The sequence below is a fragment of the Propithecus coquereli genome, unplaced genomic scaffold (genome assembly GCF_000956105.1).
Source record: "Propithecus coquereli isolate 6110/MARCELLA unplaced genomic scaffold, Pcoq_1.0 Scaffold90, whole genome shotgun sequence".
NCBI lineage: Eukaryota > Metazoa > Chordata > Mammalia > Primates > Indriidae > Propithecus > Propithecus coquereli.
In genome coordinates, this window is record NW_012155285.1 from 2,983,266 (window position 1) to 2,997,938 (window position 14,673).

The 14,673-nt window shown below is 32.2% G+C and overlaps 1 protein-coding gene across 1 annotated transcript in view; it reads right to left on the reverse strand.

The window, feature by feature from the left end:
* The window catches only part of CD2AP (CD2-associated protein), a gene marked incomplete at its 3' end in the record, with an annotated part of 120,353 nt that overhangs the window by 43,317 nt on the left and 62,363 nt on the right, over positions 1-14,673 (reverse strand). The window contains exons 6-10 of the mRNA XM_012664643.1: positions 7,630-7,817; positions 5,360-5,435; positions 4,510-4,604; positions 3,071-3,175; positions 1,609-1,645 (exon numbers count right to left, since the gene is read on the reverse strand). Of these exons, the coding sequence (XP_012520097.1) occupies positions 1,609-1,645; positions 3,071-3,175; positions 4,510-4,604; positions 5,360-5,435; positions 7,630-7,817 (501 nt within the window). The remainder of the gene's footprint in view (positions 1-1,608; positions 1,646-3,070; positions 3,176-4,509; positions 4,605-5,359; positions 5,436-7,629; positions 7,818-14,673) is intronic.

Here is a 14,673-nt window from a genome sequence, read left to right on the forward strand (position 1 = left end):
AAAAAAAAAAAAATTATAAAATAAAGAAGGCTATGGCTATTTTTCAGTATACTCAGGAGAGCAGGAATAAAGGCACAGAACTGAAACATTTTGTTTTATTATAATTCAAATAACTTTTACCTGGATACATAAATCTGAAACTCCTTCATAAAAATGATTCACTAATAATGCAAAAAACTTGTTTTCCAAATAATATTGGCAGAATGTTTTTTCAAGTATTATCATCAATGAAAAAGAAAAGCTTACTGGAAAATCTTTATCCAGTTCATTTATCTGAACAGCAAAATTGTCTGGAAATACTCCTTCTTTACCATTAAGTTCACCTTTCCACCAGCCAGCTTCTCCAGTATCCTAAAAAGCAAAACAAAATAATTAAGATATGAGGACAGAGTTTACAACAAAACAGGATAATACTAAATTCCATTATTTTTACAAGAAAAAAACCAACCTAAACAGATCATAATGTCCTCCTAAAAGAATATATTCCCCACATATTACTTTGAGCAGTAGTTACAAAATTAGGTTTAATTTTTTAAAATAAGTCAATTTTAAAGTTCTACTTACAATATTAAAAGTTCACAAAGGAAGAGGAGAAAGATAAAAGGAAAAGAAGTGGGAGAGAAAAGGTGGAGAAAGAGAATATGAATTTCCAAACTGTATCTTTCTTAACATCCTTGACACTTTATATAGTAAAAATTAATCACATTATTCAGTTGCTTTAAAAATTAACAATATCTTCTAAGTTTCTTTCAAATACTCATTCTTGCATGAAAAATTAGATGTTATCCGTTCAAACTATATGAATATTAAAAATTGCATACATTTATGAGATTCCTTCTAAATGACCAGATTTTAGCTGCTCTTGCCATAAAAACAAAAGTATTGCTAATCATGTGAAATGATAGATATGTTAATTTGTTTCACTATTATAGTAACCTTTTTACTACCTCTATGTATCCCATATCATGCTATATATTTTAAGTATACACAATAAAAATTATTTTTAAAAAGTTATCTGCACTAAGCCATCTGAGAACAAAGTCAATCTGAAACAAAGGAAAAATTTTCAAAAATTATTCTATAGGGTTATAGCAAAAACAAAATGTTTATAATTTTCCTATATTATACATAGTTACTATGGAATTGTGCCCACACTCAAATGCTGCTGGGTTTCTTTATTTTGCCTTAGAATTCATTTCAAGTTATATTCAGTTCATTCTTTGAAATAGCTACATCATTTCCCACAGTATCAAGAGTTTCATAATCATTTACATATTGATGAACATTTAGGTTGTTTCCCTATTTTTCCTCTTTTTATTTTTATATTACAAAACAAGGCTCCAAACAATAGATGAGGGAAAAAATTGAATGAGGGGGAACATAAGTGAAGATAAAAACCTGGGAAGATGGGGTTAATATAGAAAAAAAACAGTCTGATTAACGGTTACAAATAATTCCCAATTCATCTATTATAACAAACACAAACAATAAAAGCTCGCTTAAAAAAAAAAAAAAAAAAAAAAAAAGAACAAGTTTCTGAGCACATTATATCATTTTAGATTTTAAAATATTAAAAATAGCTAACTGAATAATGTGTCTCTTACATACCTGGACCCTTAGCAGGAGGTGGTGGTTTCTTTGGTTTCTGTTAAAATAACAACAGCAACAAATGACTGACTGGTTACATATAAATACTTATGACTAAAATAAATTCTGATTATTAATAATCGAAATTATGTGAATGTTTCTCCTCATTCCATTCTTGCCAAAAATTATAAAATGCTACTATCCTCAAACTCCACAAGAGGTCACTGACAAAAAACTTATTTCACTAGAACAAATATCCTCCCTGATCAAAATTCAGTCAAATATTCCAAAAAATATCACTGGATTGGATAAACCTAAAAAATATTAATGAGCAAAAATGTTCTCCCCTGCCTCCCCTCGTTTAAGATTCCTAAGCACCATTTTACTCCTCTTTCAAAGCTGAGGGTGGAGGACAGGGAGGGAGGAGGAGGGTCTGGCAGGACAAGGAAGACAGAGATCTTGTTTTTTTTTTTAAAAAAAAAAAAAAAAGAGTAGCAATAAACAGACTCAGCTTTCACTCTTAATTCTTCAGAACTCTCAAAGGGAAGGTTAAAGACAAAGGCCTGTTCTTCGTCAATTTATATGCATTCACTCATTTTTAAGACTTACTTTAATACTTAAAAAAAACTGAGACACTCCAAGTATATGAATTTGGTTTTTTCCAAATCAAGAATAACTGATAAGCAATAATGTATAAATACATAATAAAAGCAGGAAAAAAAGTATTCCTTAAGAAAGGTATAAATATAAAGCATATAAAAGCTAAGTCAATGCTAAATGCAATCTAGTAGAAGAAAGGCCTTGGAGAGCCTAAGCTTCCATAGAATAAATATCCAATAATTTACTTAAACGAAAGATTGCAAAAGTTAGAGAGTTCTGCAGTGGCTTAAATCAAATATGGTAGTCTGTCCTGTTGTGTGCTTCTACTAACTCTCTATCCCTTTATTTTAAAACCTCAATTAGACCCCAATCCATGGGGAAAAAGAGGATCAAGTTGTAGAAAGCCAAAAGACCACTGATGAATGACTCAGCCTCACTTTATTCTGAGAAGTGACATAGAAATATTAAATCCTGTAAGGCAGCAAAGACTCTGCTTCTTGCCCTTCCAAAAGCACACTAACAGAGTAATAATATTATCAATACCTTAAAATAAACTAAAGCTTTGAACAATATTAAATAATACAATTTCTCCCAGGAAAGTACTAATTAATCCAACTAGTATGGCCAACCTTTTTTAAAAAAAAAAAAAATTATAAAATAAAGAAGGCTATGGCTATTTTTCAGTATACTCAGGAGAGCAGGAATAAAGGCACAGAACTGAAACATTTTGTTTTATTATAATTCAAATAACTTTTACCTGGATACATAAATCTGAAACTCCTTCATAAAAATGATTCACTAATAATGCAAAAAACTTGTTTTCCAAATAATATTGGCAGAATGTTTTTTCAAGTATTATCATCAATGAAAAAGAAAAGCTTACTGGAAAATCTTTATCCAGTTCATTTATCTGAACAGCAAAATTGTCTGGAAATACTCCTTCTTTACCATTAAGTTCACCTTTCCACCAGCCAGCTTCTCCAGTATCCTAAAAAGCAAAACAAAATAATTAAGATATGAGGACAGAGTTTACAACAAAACAGGATAATACTAAATTCCATTATTTTTACAAGAAAAAAACCAACCTAAACAGATCATAATGTCCTCCTAAAAGAATATATTCCCCACATATTACTTTGAGCAGTAGTTACAAAATTAGGTTTAATTTTTTAAAATAAGTCAATTTTAAAGTTCTACTTACAATATTAAAAGTTCACAAAGGAAGAGGAGAAAGATAAAAGGAAAAGAAGTGGGAGAGAAAAGGTGGAGAAAGAGAATATGAATTTCCAAACTGTATCTTTCTTAACATCCTTGACACTTTATATAGTAAAAATTAATCACATTATTCAGTTGCTTTAAAAATTAACAATATCTTCTAAGTTTCTTTCAAATACTCATTCTTGCATGAAAAATTAGATGTTATCCGTTCAAACTATATGAATATTAAAAATTGCATACATTTATGAGATTCCTTCTAAATGACCAGATTTTAGCTGCTCTTGCCATAAAAACAAAAGTATTGCTAATCATGTGAAATGATAGATATGTTAATTTGTTTCACTATTATAGTAACCTTTTTACTACCTCTATGTATCCCATATCATGCTATATATTTTAAGTATACACAATAAAAATTATTTTTAAAAAGTTATCTGCACTAAGCCATCTGAGAACAAAGTCAATCTGAAACAAAGGAAAAATTTTCAAAAATTATTCTATAGGGTTATAGCAAAAACAAAATGTTTATAATTTTCCTATATTATACATAGTTACTATGGAATTGTGCCCACACTCAAATGCTGCTGGGTTTCTTTATTTTGCCTTAGAATTCATTTCAAGTTATATTCAGTTCATTCTTTGAAATAGCTACATCATTTCCCACAGTATCAAGAGTTTCATAATCATTTACATATTGATGAACATTTAGGTTGTTTCCCTATTTTTCCTCTTTTTATTTTTATATTACAAAACAAGGCTCCAAACAATAGATGAGGGAAAAAATTGAATGAGGGGGAACATAAGTGAAGATAAAAACCTGGGAAGATGGGGTTAATATAGAAAAAAAACAGTCTGATTAACGGTTACAAATAATTCCCAATTCATCTATTATAACAAACACAAACAATAAAAGCTCGCTTAAAAAAAAAAAAAAAAAAAAAAAAAAGTTTCTGAGCACTTATTATGTGCCAGGTTCTCAGGACCCAGAAACAACAAGTTAAAGTCTCAGGTCTTCTACAGCTTACATTCTAGGGGGAAATACAAGACTTTTGAAAAATATTTCTATAAAGAAACAATTCACTGAGAAATTAAGAAATAACTTACCTTACTTATCAAATGAATTATATCCCCCTCTTTAAAAGTAAGTTCATCTTCATTAGTACCTTCATAGGCAAATAATGTCCTACAATATTCCTTAGCTGAAATAAAGAATATAAATAATGTGGCTTACACAAATTGATTCATTCAATAAATACGTCTTAAGCCTCTCTTTTGTGCCATGTATACTACAAGTTATTAAACTTAATCATTTGTGTGATAATTCATCTTTAAATTTTAAAATTTAAAACTTATAGTCAGGCCGGGCACAGTGGCTCACGCCTGTAATCCTAGCACTCTGGGAGGCCGAGGCGGGCAGATCGTTTGAGCTCAGGAGATCGAGACCAGCCTGAGCAAGAGCAAGACCCCGTCTCTACTGAAAATAGAAAGAAATTATCTGGACGACTAAAAATATGTATAGAAAAAATTAGCTGGGCATGGTGGCGCATGCCTGTAGTCCCAGCTACTGGGGAGGCTGAGGCAGTAGGATCGCTCCAGCCCAGGAGTTTGAGGTTGCTGTGAGCTAGGCTGATGCCACAGCACTCTAGCCCAGGCAACAGAGCCAGACTCTGTCTCAAAAAAAAAAAAAAAATTATAGTCAATACTGTATGTTAAGTAACAATGTCATTAATCAGTCATTCAAATATTTATTAAGTGCCTTCTATGTTCTTGGAGCAGTTCTAACTGCAAGGGGATACGTCAGTGAATGAAGTATACCAAAACCCTTGACCTCATGATACTTACATCTACTAGTATTTAATATTCTGATCAAGTAATACAGTGTAACAAATGCCTTCAACAAGTCTAGTGTATGTTTCTACTATTCTCAACATGAAATTTTTATTCAAAAACTTACCCTTAATTTTACCTTCGGTGTCTATTTTTGTTATGTCCACATTCTGAGTTTTGGATCCTGACTGCATGATTAAAGGCTGTAATAGAAAAGGATGGCATCAACTATTTTAAGTTAGAATAAAGATAATATTTTAAAGTTTCCATTTAGTTTTCCAGCTTTTCCTAATGATATTTAAAGCTAGGATAATAATGTAAATAAAAACTCAGCAATGAAAAAGATAAAGATCTCAGAAATTCTTTAAATTCTTTAAATGATAGCTCAGAACTACTAATTTTTAAAACCCCTTATCTTAAAGATAATAAACATACTCAGATGCCCTAATACATTATTGTGATTTAATTTTAGAATCTCTAAAATAAATAAGAATGATAGCATTTGAGAATTTACTATGTACCAATCTCTGAGCTAAACACTTTATATACATTATAATGTAATCCTCTTAACTATCTGCACTAAGTAGGCACTATTATTCACCCCCTTTATAGATTAGAAAGCAGTTAAGTAATATGCCCACAATAACAGGAACTTAGTAGTAGAGCCTACATTTGAACCCAGAAAGTCTGATTCCAGAAAGTGAGCTCTTAATAGCACCAAATTTAACCTTAAAATGAGATAGAGGAGAAAAAAGTACTCTTTACACGTCATTGTTATCTGAATGAAAACATTTATGTAATGTTACAACCATTTTAACTAATCTACTAGACATTTTTCTATGTTTATTGACTAAACAAAGTCCTACTATCTAACTTACACTATTGTTTCCTTGAGTTCTGTTCCCAGAAACAACAGTTCATTTGACCTTAGATTTTATTAGTTAAAAATCTGAACACATTGCTAATTTACCTACCATTGTGTTTTCTGTTTTTATCTTCTAATATACTCACTTTAATTCCTCCCAATTCTAACCACTATATCTTCTAATCTGGTGTCACCGACGGACATAGCAAATGTGCCCCCTACTTTATTCAGTAATCAAAGCAAGCCTCACAAGGCCATCATATAGGGTAACCCTGAGACTACCCTCACTAATAATAACTCTGAGTGGTGGACATTATCAATGATGATTGAAAAATTACTAATAGAATCATTAATGAAATAAAGTTATTTAATACAATCATAAGCTTTAGAGTTGGAATGGGCACAAGATCATCTAGTCTAATGTCCATAATGCAAGAGAATTGCTTCTCCAGTGGTCCTGCTATATGGCTGTAGAGCACCATTCCAAACACCACAAAAATTCCAATCTTTACCTTTAAAAACCAAGAATCAATCAGACCCCATAATCTTAATGCCAGACAGTCTCAGAGCCAGAAATGTGTAGGGTAGAAAATGAAAGTTCTCTTCCCTGAACCCAACTTCTCACTATTACATGGGAAAATATGCAGCAAGCTGGGGGTGGCGGGGTGGGGATGTTGAAACCACTCACCTCAGGAGGAAACCAGAATATGATTTCACTAACCAAAACACTGCCTTATAAATGAAATGTAACTAAACTAAGCAAATAAATACTGAAATATTTTAAGTTCTTAAGAGTTAAAGAGAGACCAATGAGAACTATAGTGTTTTCCCCTGAATGTCAAGGGAAAAGCCTCCTATCTGAAGTAAATATTAAGTCTGGATCTCCAAGGGAATGATACCAGGAACAATTATGAAAAAATGTTCTAAAGAAATTACAGCTATTTTACCAACAAAAGCTTAAGGTTTTACATTAAAGCCTCTTATTAGATCTTATAATTTATGATTCACTTTGTTTCATTTCGTATCATCAGTAAAATACTAATAGAAAATAAAATTATCCACACATTCAAAGAGGGAGATTAGTAAATTTAACCAGTATTGACAATCCAGAGGAAAGTTAAATAGTGTCTAAGTAACTTAATACCTCGTTAATTTACTTTAAAGCAGACCATTTTAGGTCTACTTCAAATTAAAGGAAAAAATGTAAAATCTTAGCTTAAAAAAGGAAAAAAAACTTCCCTTTATTTTTATTTACACTGTGATAACTAAAAAAACCTAAACCTTCTACTAAGAAAAGTTTGTGTTAAATTTAGCAAGAAACAAGCATTCTAATTTTACATGATTCAGACATGAACATTAATCACTGCAAATGTGGACAGAAAACAATTTCTCACAGCCTTCTCATTCATAACAAATTACTATCGATCTCAAAAAAGGAAATGTACCAGAGTTGCAAACTGACTTTTACATTTTCAAAAATGTTTAATGAGAAAACAAGTGGAGTTATTCTAAGTTAAATTCATCATTACCACCTTATCTGTTTTCTTCTCTTCTGTTTCACTACTGGATGTTCTTGTCCTAAGTTTCACAGAGCCTTCTTTAAAAATATCTCCAAATCCAATTCCTCGAATTTTCTTTGGTTGTGTAATTGATCCAGGTGCAGTTTCACTCCCATTCCCGGGAGAGGGTAAAGGTGAAGTAGGCCCAGTCAAAATAGTTTCTGAAAGAATAATTTGTTTTTGAAGAATGACACCTAGAATTACAAAAATCTTGACATTACCTTCCGTAATATCTATATTTTATATACCTAACAAAAAATGGTAGAATAAAAATAATAAATGACTGAGTACTGAAATATCCAAAAGAGTAAGATGCACCTTTTTTGTTCAAAACAATAACAATTTTAGGTATATTTAATTAGTAAAACACTAATTAAGGAATCCAGGAAATCATATCATTTTACAAAGTCCTTAACAAGAGCATATCAAATGTACAGCTTTTAGCCAGATGATATAATGTAAGACTGAAACATTAAAGAGTCAAAGTACAACCATTTTTAAAAGATGTGATTCAATCTGATCAAAATTATGGTGTATATCTGAATATAAAAACTGGGAATATTGTTTTCAGTACATTTTTCTGGGTAAAAGAGGTACAGCTTTTATCAGATTCTCAAAGAGCCTTATAATCTAAGAAAGAAAGTTCTGGAGTAAATCATCCAAGAAAATTTCAGAAACATTTCAGATTGGGGTAAGGGGTGAAGAAAAACATGGTATCTGTTCATCAAACAAAGGCAATCTGTTGAAGTATAACAGTAAGAACGTTAACAAGGGTAATAAAAATAGGAGTTACCATTATATGGGGATAATTTGGTGCCAGGCACTTTGCTAAGCACTGTACTTGAATTATCTAATTTTCATAGCCATCCACGGGCTTCTTAACATTAAGCAGTATTACTCCTCATTTTACAAATAAGTAAACTGGAATAAAGATACGGTAAGAATTTTCCCAAGTACCTATAAGCAGTAAGTAACAAAGCTAACATTTGAACTGAATTCTAAATGACTCCACTAAATTGAAGTTCTTAAACACTTTCAATATAATGCCTCAACCCACAAAAGCCTTCAAACGTGAGAATTTTAGAGGTGGTTTACAGAAACAAGTTTTATTAACTTAAGAAATATGTAGTGATCTACTCTAACCACTTTCAATATTAACCTAAGCCACCCAGAAGAGAAAGGGAGAAGATACATAGTTTTGTAACATATTTCTAATTTAATTTTATTGAGAGAATGTTTACATACAATTAAGTGAACCCATTTTAAATGGACACTTCAATAATTTTTGACAAATGGAACCATAACAATCAAATACAGAATAATTCTGCCACCCCCAAAACAATACTTGTACACCATCCCAGTCAGTCCTTTCTATCCCAAGCTTCCAGAGATTTCTGATCTTCATTCTGTCACTATAAATGTGCCCTTTGTCAAATAAATTCAATCATATAGTACATGAGTCTTTTATGTCTACTTCTTTTGCTACACAGAATACATAAGATTCATCCATGCTATTGCATGTATACATACTTCATTCCTTCTTACTGATTAGTATTCCACTGTACAGATATACTACTATGTATACACCATTAAAAATGTTAGTTAGCTCCAGGTTTTTCATAGATGAACTTTATCAATTTTGAAAGTTCCCTTCTGTTACTATTATGGAGCATTTTCATCATAAGTATTGAATATGTAAATTCTCTTTCTGCATCTATTGGTTTTCCACTGGTAAACTGTTAATATGGTGGATCACACAGACTTTTTAAACCAATACTGCATGTGTAGGATAGACTCCACTAGTCATGACTTTATTAACCTTTACATATTTTGCTGAATTTGGCATACTAATACTTTAAGGATATCTGTGTTTATGTTCATGAGAGATAGTGGCCTATAATTCCTTCTTTTACAATGGCTTCATGAAGTTTTGATATCAAGGTTATATAGAAATTTGAAAGAATCTGTAGAAGATTAAATGCTTCATAAAATTCACCAGTTCGAAACGACCTAAGTAGGGAATTTTCCTTATGTGAAAATTTTTGATAATGAATTCAATTTCTTTTATAGAGACTATTTAGAACATATATTTTTTCTATGCCTGCTTTGGTAAACAGTACTTTTCAAGGAATTTGTGCATCTCAACTGTCAACTTTATGAGCATATTTCCTTATTACTCTTCTAATGTCTGATCTGTGATATCTCTTCATTCATGTCTGATACTAGTAATTTGCATTTTTTCTCCTTTTGCTTTGATCTGTCTTGTTAGGACTTTATCAATTTTTTTATCATTTGAAAAAACTCAACTTTTGAACTTGCTGAGATCAAATAATAAGAGCCCACTTTTCTGCTCCTATTATTTCTTCCTTCTAATTATTTCAGGTTTACTTTGCTCATCTTTTTCTAGTTTAAGATAAAAGCTTAGACTGATTTTCATCTTTCCTGCTTTCCTAATATCAGCATTTAAACCTATAAATTTCCCTGTATATGCTGCTCTACCTGTATTCCAAATTTTGATATGTTGCATTTACATGTTATTTATATCAAAAACTGTTCGAATTTCCCTTACAATTTCTTCTTTAATCCATAGGTTATTTACAAGTGTTGCTTAATTTCCAAATACATAAAGTTTTCCCAAATATCTGTTTCTAAAATAAGTCCAGTGTGGTCACAAAACCTATACTGTTTGATTTCAATCCTTTAAATCTGATGAGATTTATCTGATGCCCCACCATAAGGTTTATCTGGTGAATATTGCATGCACACTTTGAAAGAAGGTATATTCCACTGCTGTCCAACGAAAATGTCAATTAGGTCCCCTTAGTTAATAATGTTTTCCAAGTGTATTAAATACTAATTATTTTGTCCACTAGTTCTATCAATTATTGAGAAATGCATATTTATGTCTATTTGTGGATTTACCTATTTCTTTCAGTTGTTACTGTCTCATGCATTTTAAAGTTCTTACTCACTTATACATATTTAGAATTGCTAAAGAATTTTTATGAATTGACATCATTATAAAATGCCCCTTTTTAATTCTCTGGTAATATTTCTTTTCCTGCAATATGCTTTGATATTAATATAACAATTCTAGATTTATTATACATTGCACAAAGTGTCTTTGTCTACCCTTCTTTTAACCTGAGTTTCTGAAAAAGAGCATATTATCCAATCTGTCAATCTTGATCTTTCAGTTGGAGTTTTTAGACCATTTACATTTAATGTAATTAGTGATGCAGATATTTAAATCCATTATCTTGCTATTCGTTTTCTATTTTCCCCGCCTGACCTTTGTTACTTTTTTCTATTTTCTTGTCTTTTCATAAGTATTTCTTAGCATTCTATTTTATTAGCAACTTATTAGCTATACCTCTGCTACAGTTTGAATGCATGTGTCCCTCCAAAAATTCACTATACTAGAACCTAAGACCCAATGTGATAGTATTAAGAAGTGGGGACTTCAGGAGGTGATGAGGTCATAAGGGCTCTGAACTCATGGATGGATTATGCCCTAATAAGAGGTCTGGAGGGAGTGAGATCACTTCTTTTGCACTTCTATCCCTTCTTCCATGTGAGGACAGGGTATTTATCCCCTCTGAAAGACACAGAAAGAAGGTGCCATCTTGAAAGCAAAAACCAGGCCATCACCAGACACCGAACCTGCTGGCACCTTGATGATAGGACTTTTCAGCCTCCGAAATCATGAGAAATAAATTTCTGTTGTTCATAAATTAACAAATTCAGCTATTCTGTTAAAGCAGCACCAACCAAGACAACCTCAATGTTTTATTTTCTTAGAGGAGTTGCTCCAGGCTTTACAATCCAATCATCCCTCTGTGACCATGGGGGATTGGGTTCTAGGACCCCTGTGGATATCAAAATCTCTGAATGCTTAAGTCCCTGATATAAAATGGCTTAGTATTTGCATATAATCTACACACATCCTCCTATATACTTTAAATCATCTCTAGATTACTTCTAATACCTAATAGAATATAAGTGCTATGTAAATAGTTGTTATACTGTATTGTTTAGTGAATGACAAGAAAAAAAGCCCATGCATGTTCAGTATAATTTTTTTCCTGATATTTTCAATCCACAGTAGGCTGAATCCATGAATGTGGAATTCACAGATACAGAAGACTGACTGTATGCATCTTTAACTCACCAAAATATACACTGAAATAAGATTATACCATTTTGCATATAATGTAAGAGCCCTACAAGGGTACACTTTCATTTCACCTCGTCTGTGTTTGGAGTTACTGTTATCATATTTTACCTTTACCTTTATAAGTCCCATAATATGTTATTATTTTTGCCTTAAATGGTCAATTATCCTTAAAGAAATTTTAAAACAAAAAATGGTTTTTTAACCTACCCACATTTCTGCTAGTCTTTTCTCCATTGTGTAGATTCAAGTTTCCATGTGGTATGATTTTTCTTTTACACAAAGAACTTCCTTTAATACCTCTTTGTAGTGTATTGTTTGCAGGCAATGAAGTCTCTCAGCTATTATTGTCTAAAAACTTTTAAAATCTTAACTTTACTCTGAAGGCTATTATCACAGAAAATAGACTTCTAGGTTGTCTGGTTTTCTTCTTTCAACACTTTAAACATAGCATTCCATTGTCTTCTTCCTTACATAGGTTCTGAGGACACTGTCTTGTAATTCACAGTTTCTGAAGATAATCTGTGGAATTCTTATCTTCATTCTTCTTTACATGATGTGCCTTTTCTCCCCTAGCTCCTTCTCGGATTTTTGCTTTATTCCCTGTGTTCAGCACATAGTTATGATGTGCCAAGCTTTGTGTGTATGTTTATACTTTTTGCATTTATGGATTTATAGCTTGCTTCAAATGTGGAAATTTTTTAGCATTATTTCTTCAAATATTTCTTTTGCCCATCCTCTCTCCCCTCTCCTCCTGAGACTTAAGCTACACATGCCAGGCCATTTAAAATTATCCCAAGTTGCTGGAGTTTTTGAAGTTTTTGCAGTCTTTTTGGTCTTTGTACTTCATTTTGGACATATTCTACTGTCACATTTTCAAGTTCAACAACCTTTACTTCTACATTGTCTAGTGTACTATTAAGATTTCACAGGAAGAAATTCATTTCAGATATTGTGTTTTACATCTCTAGTAGTTCTATTTTGCCCTTTTTTTTTTTTACCCCTTCTCTGGTAAACATATATAGGTTTTTTTTTACCTCATTATGTTCATATTTTCCATTACAACCTTGAGCATTTTTATTATAGCTATTTTAATATCCTTGTCTGCTAATTCCATCATTACTTTATCTCTGTGTATCAATAAATTTTTCCTCCAGATTATGGGTCACATGTTTCTGATTCTTGATATACCTAGTAACTATTTTTATCTGATGCTGTAGAGTGCTAAATTTTCTTGTAATCCTTTAAAGCAGTGAATCACCAGGGGTGATTTTTGCCTTCCAAAGGACATGAGACATTTTTGGTTATCACAACTGGGGAATGCTACCGACTTTTACTGAGTAGAGATCAGGAAGGCTTCTTAACATCTTCTGTGTACCTGACAGCCCCCTAAAACAAAGAATTATCCTGCCCAAAACGTCATCAGTGACAAGGTTGAAAAACCTGCTTTAAAGAGTGCTGCATTTTTTTCTGGCAAACAGATAAGTTACTTGCATTTTAGTGTGAAGCTCTTTTAGGGTAGGATTAGAGAAGCCTCCATTCTAAGGCTAATTTAGCCCCACTTCACCTTTCTATTGAATTGCCCATTTGAATGCTTCAAAGAAAGATCAAAGAAGATAAAGGAATTAAGTGGGAGATGGGGACTTTCTGCTGTTTTATACACAGCTTGTCAGGAAAAGCCTCACTAATAAGGTGATTTCTGAGAGAATCCTGAATCAGACTGGAAGCCATCAGGATTGCTCAAAGAAGAACATCCCAGACAAATGTTTACAGCAAGTACAAAGGCTGTGAAATAGGAACCTTTCTGGTATCTTCAAGAAACAGTAGGGAGATCAATGTAAACAAAGGGGAGAGTTAAATAGGAGATGAGGTTAAGACAGGTAGAGGCTATAGTAACTATACAGTAAAAGATAATGATAACTTATACTAGGAACAAACAACGATGGTGGTATAAATCGATTCTATATATTTTTTTAGTAGGTAACAAAATCAGTTAATGAATCAAGTGTAGGATGTGAGATTAAAAAGAATAAAAGATGAATCCAAGAATTTTGGCCTAAGTAAAAGAAGGATGGAGGTGCCCTTAACTCAGATGGGGAAGATTATGTAGAACAGATTTGAGAGCAGGAAAAAAGGAAGATCAATTTTGTCCATCTTACTTTTAAGATGCCTATTAGATATCTAAATGAAGATTGTGAAATAGGCTTAATGTGGAGAAAAGATTTATAAAAGGGTGAAAAATACCAGTATATACAGTCACTGGCTTTATAGAATCAGAAGAAACATTAAAAGTAAGTTCCTATTTAGAAAATAAGTGGAATCTGAACACTGACAAAAAGACACTCTAAATAAGAAGGGTTAATTATATTTGACAAAATGAAAAAGGAGACATTTCATTACAAAAACTAAAACATAACACTTTCCTACATAGGCAGTGCTTTTCCTGAGATTCATATTAGAAGAAATTTATCTTAGCTGGGCATGGTGGCTGATGCCTGTAATCCTAGCACTCTGGGAGGCTGAGGCGGGAGGATCGTTCAAGGTCAGGAGTTCAAGACCAGTCTGAGCAAGAGTGAGATCCCGTTGCTACTAAAAACAGAAAGAAATTAGCTGTACAACTAAAAATATATAGAAAAAATTAGCAGGGCATGGTGGTGCATGCCTCTAGTCCCAGCTACTCGGGAGGCTGAGGCAGAAGGATCGCTTGAGCCCAGGAGTTTGAGGTTGCTGTGAGCAAGGCTGATGCCATGGCACTCTAGCCCAGGCAATAGAGCAAGACTCTGCCTCAAAAAAAAAAAGGAAGAAAGAAAGAAAGAAATTTATCTTAGAGTTTTATATAGAAT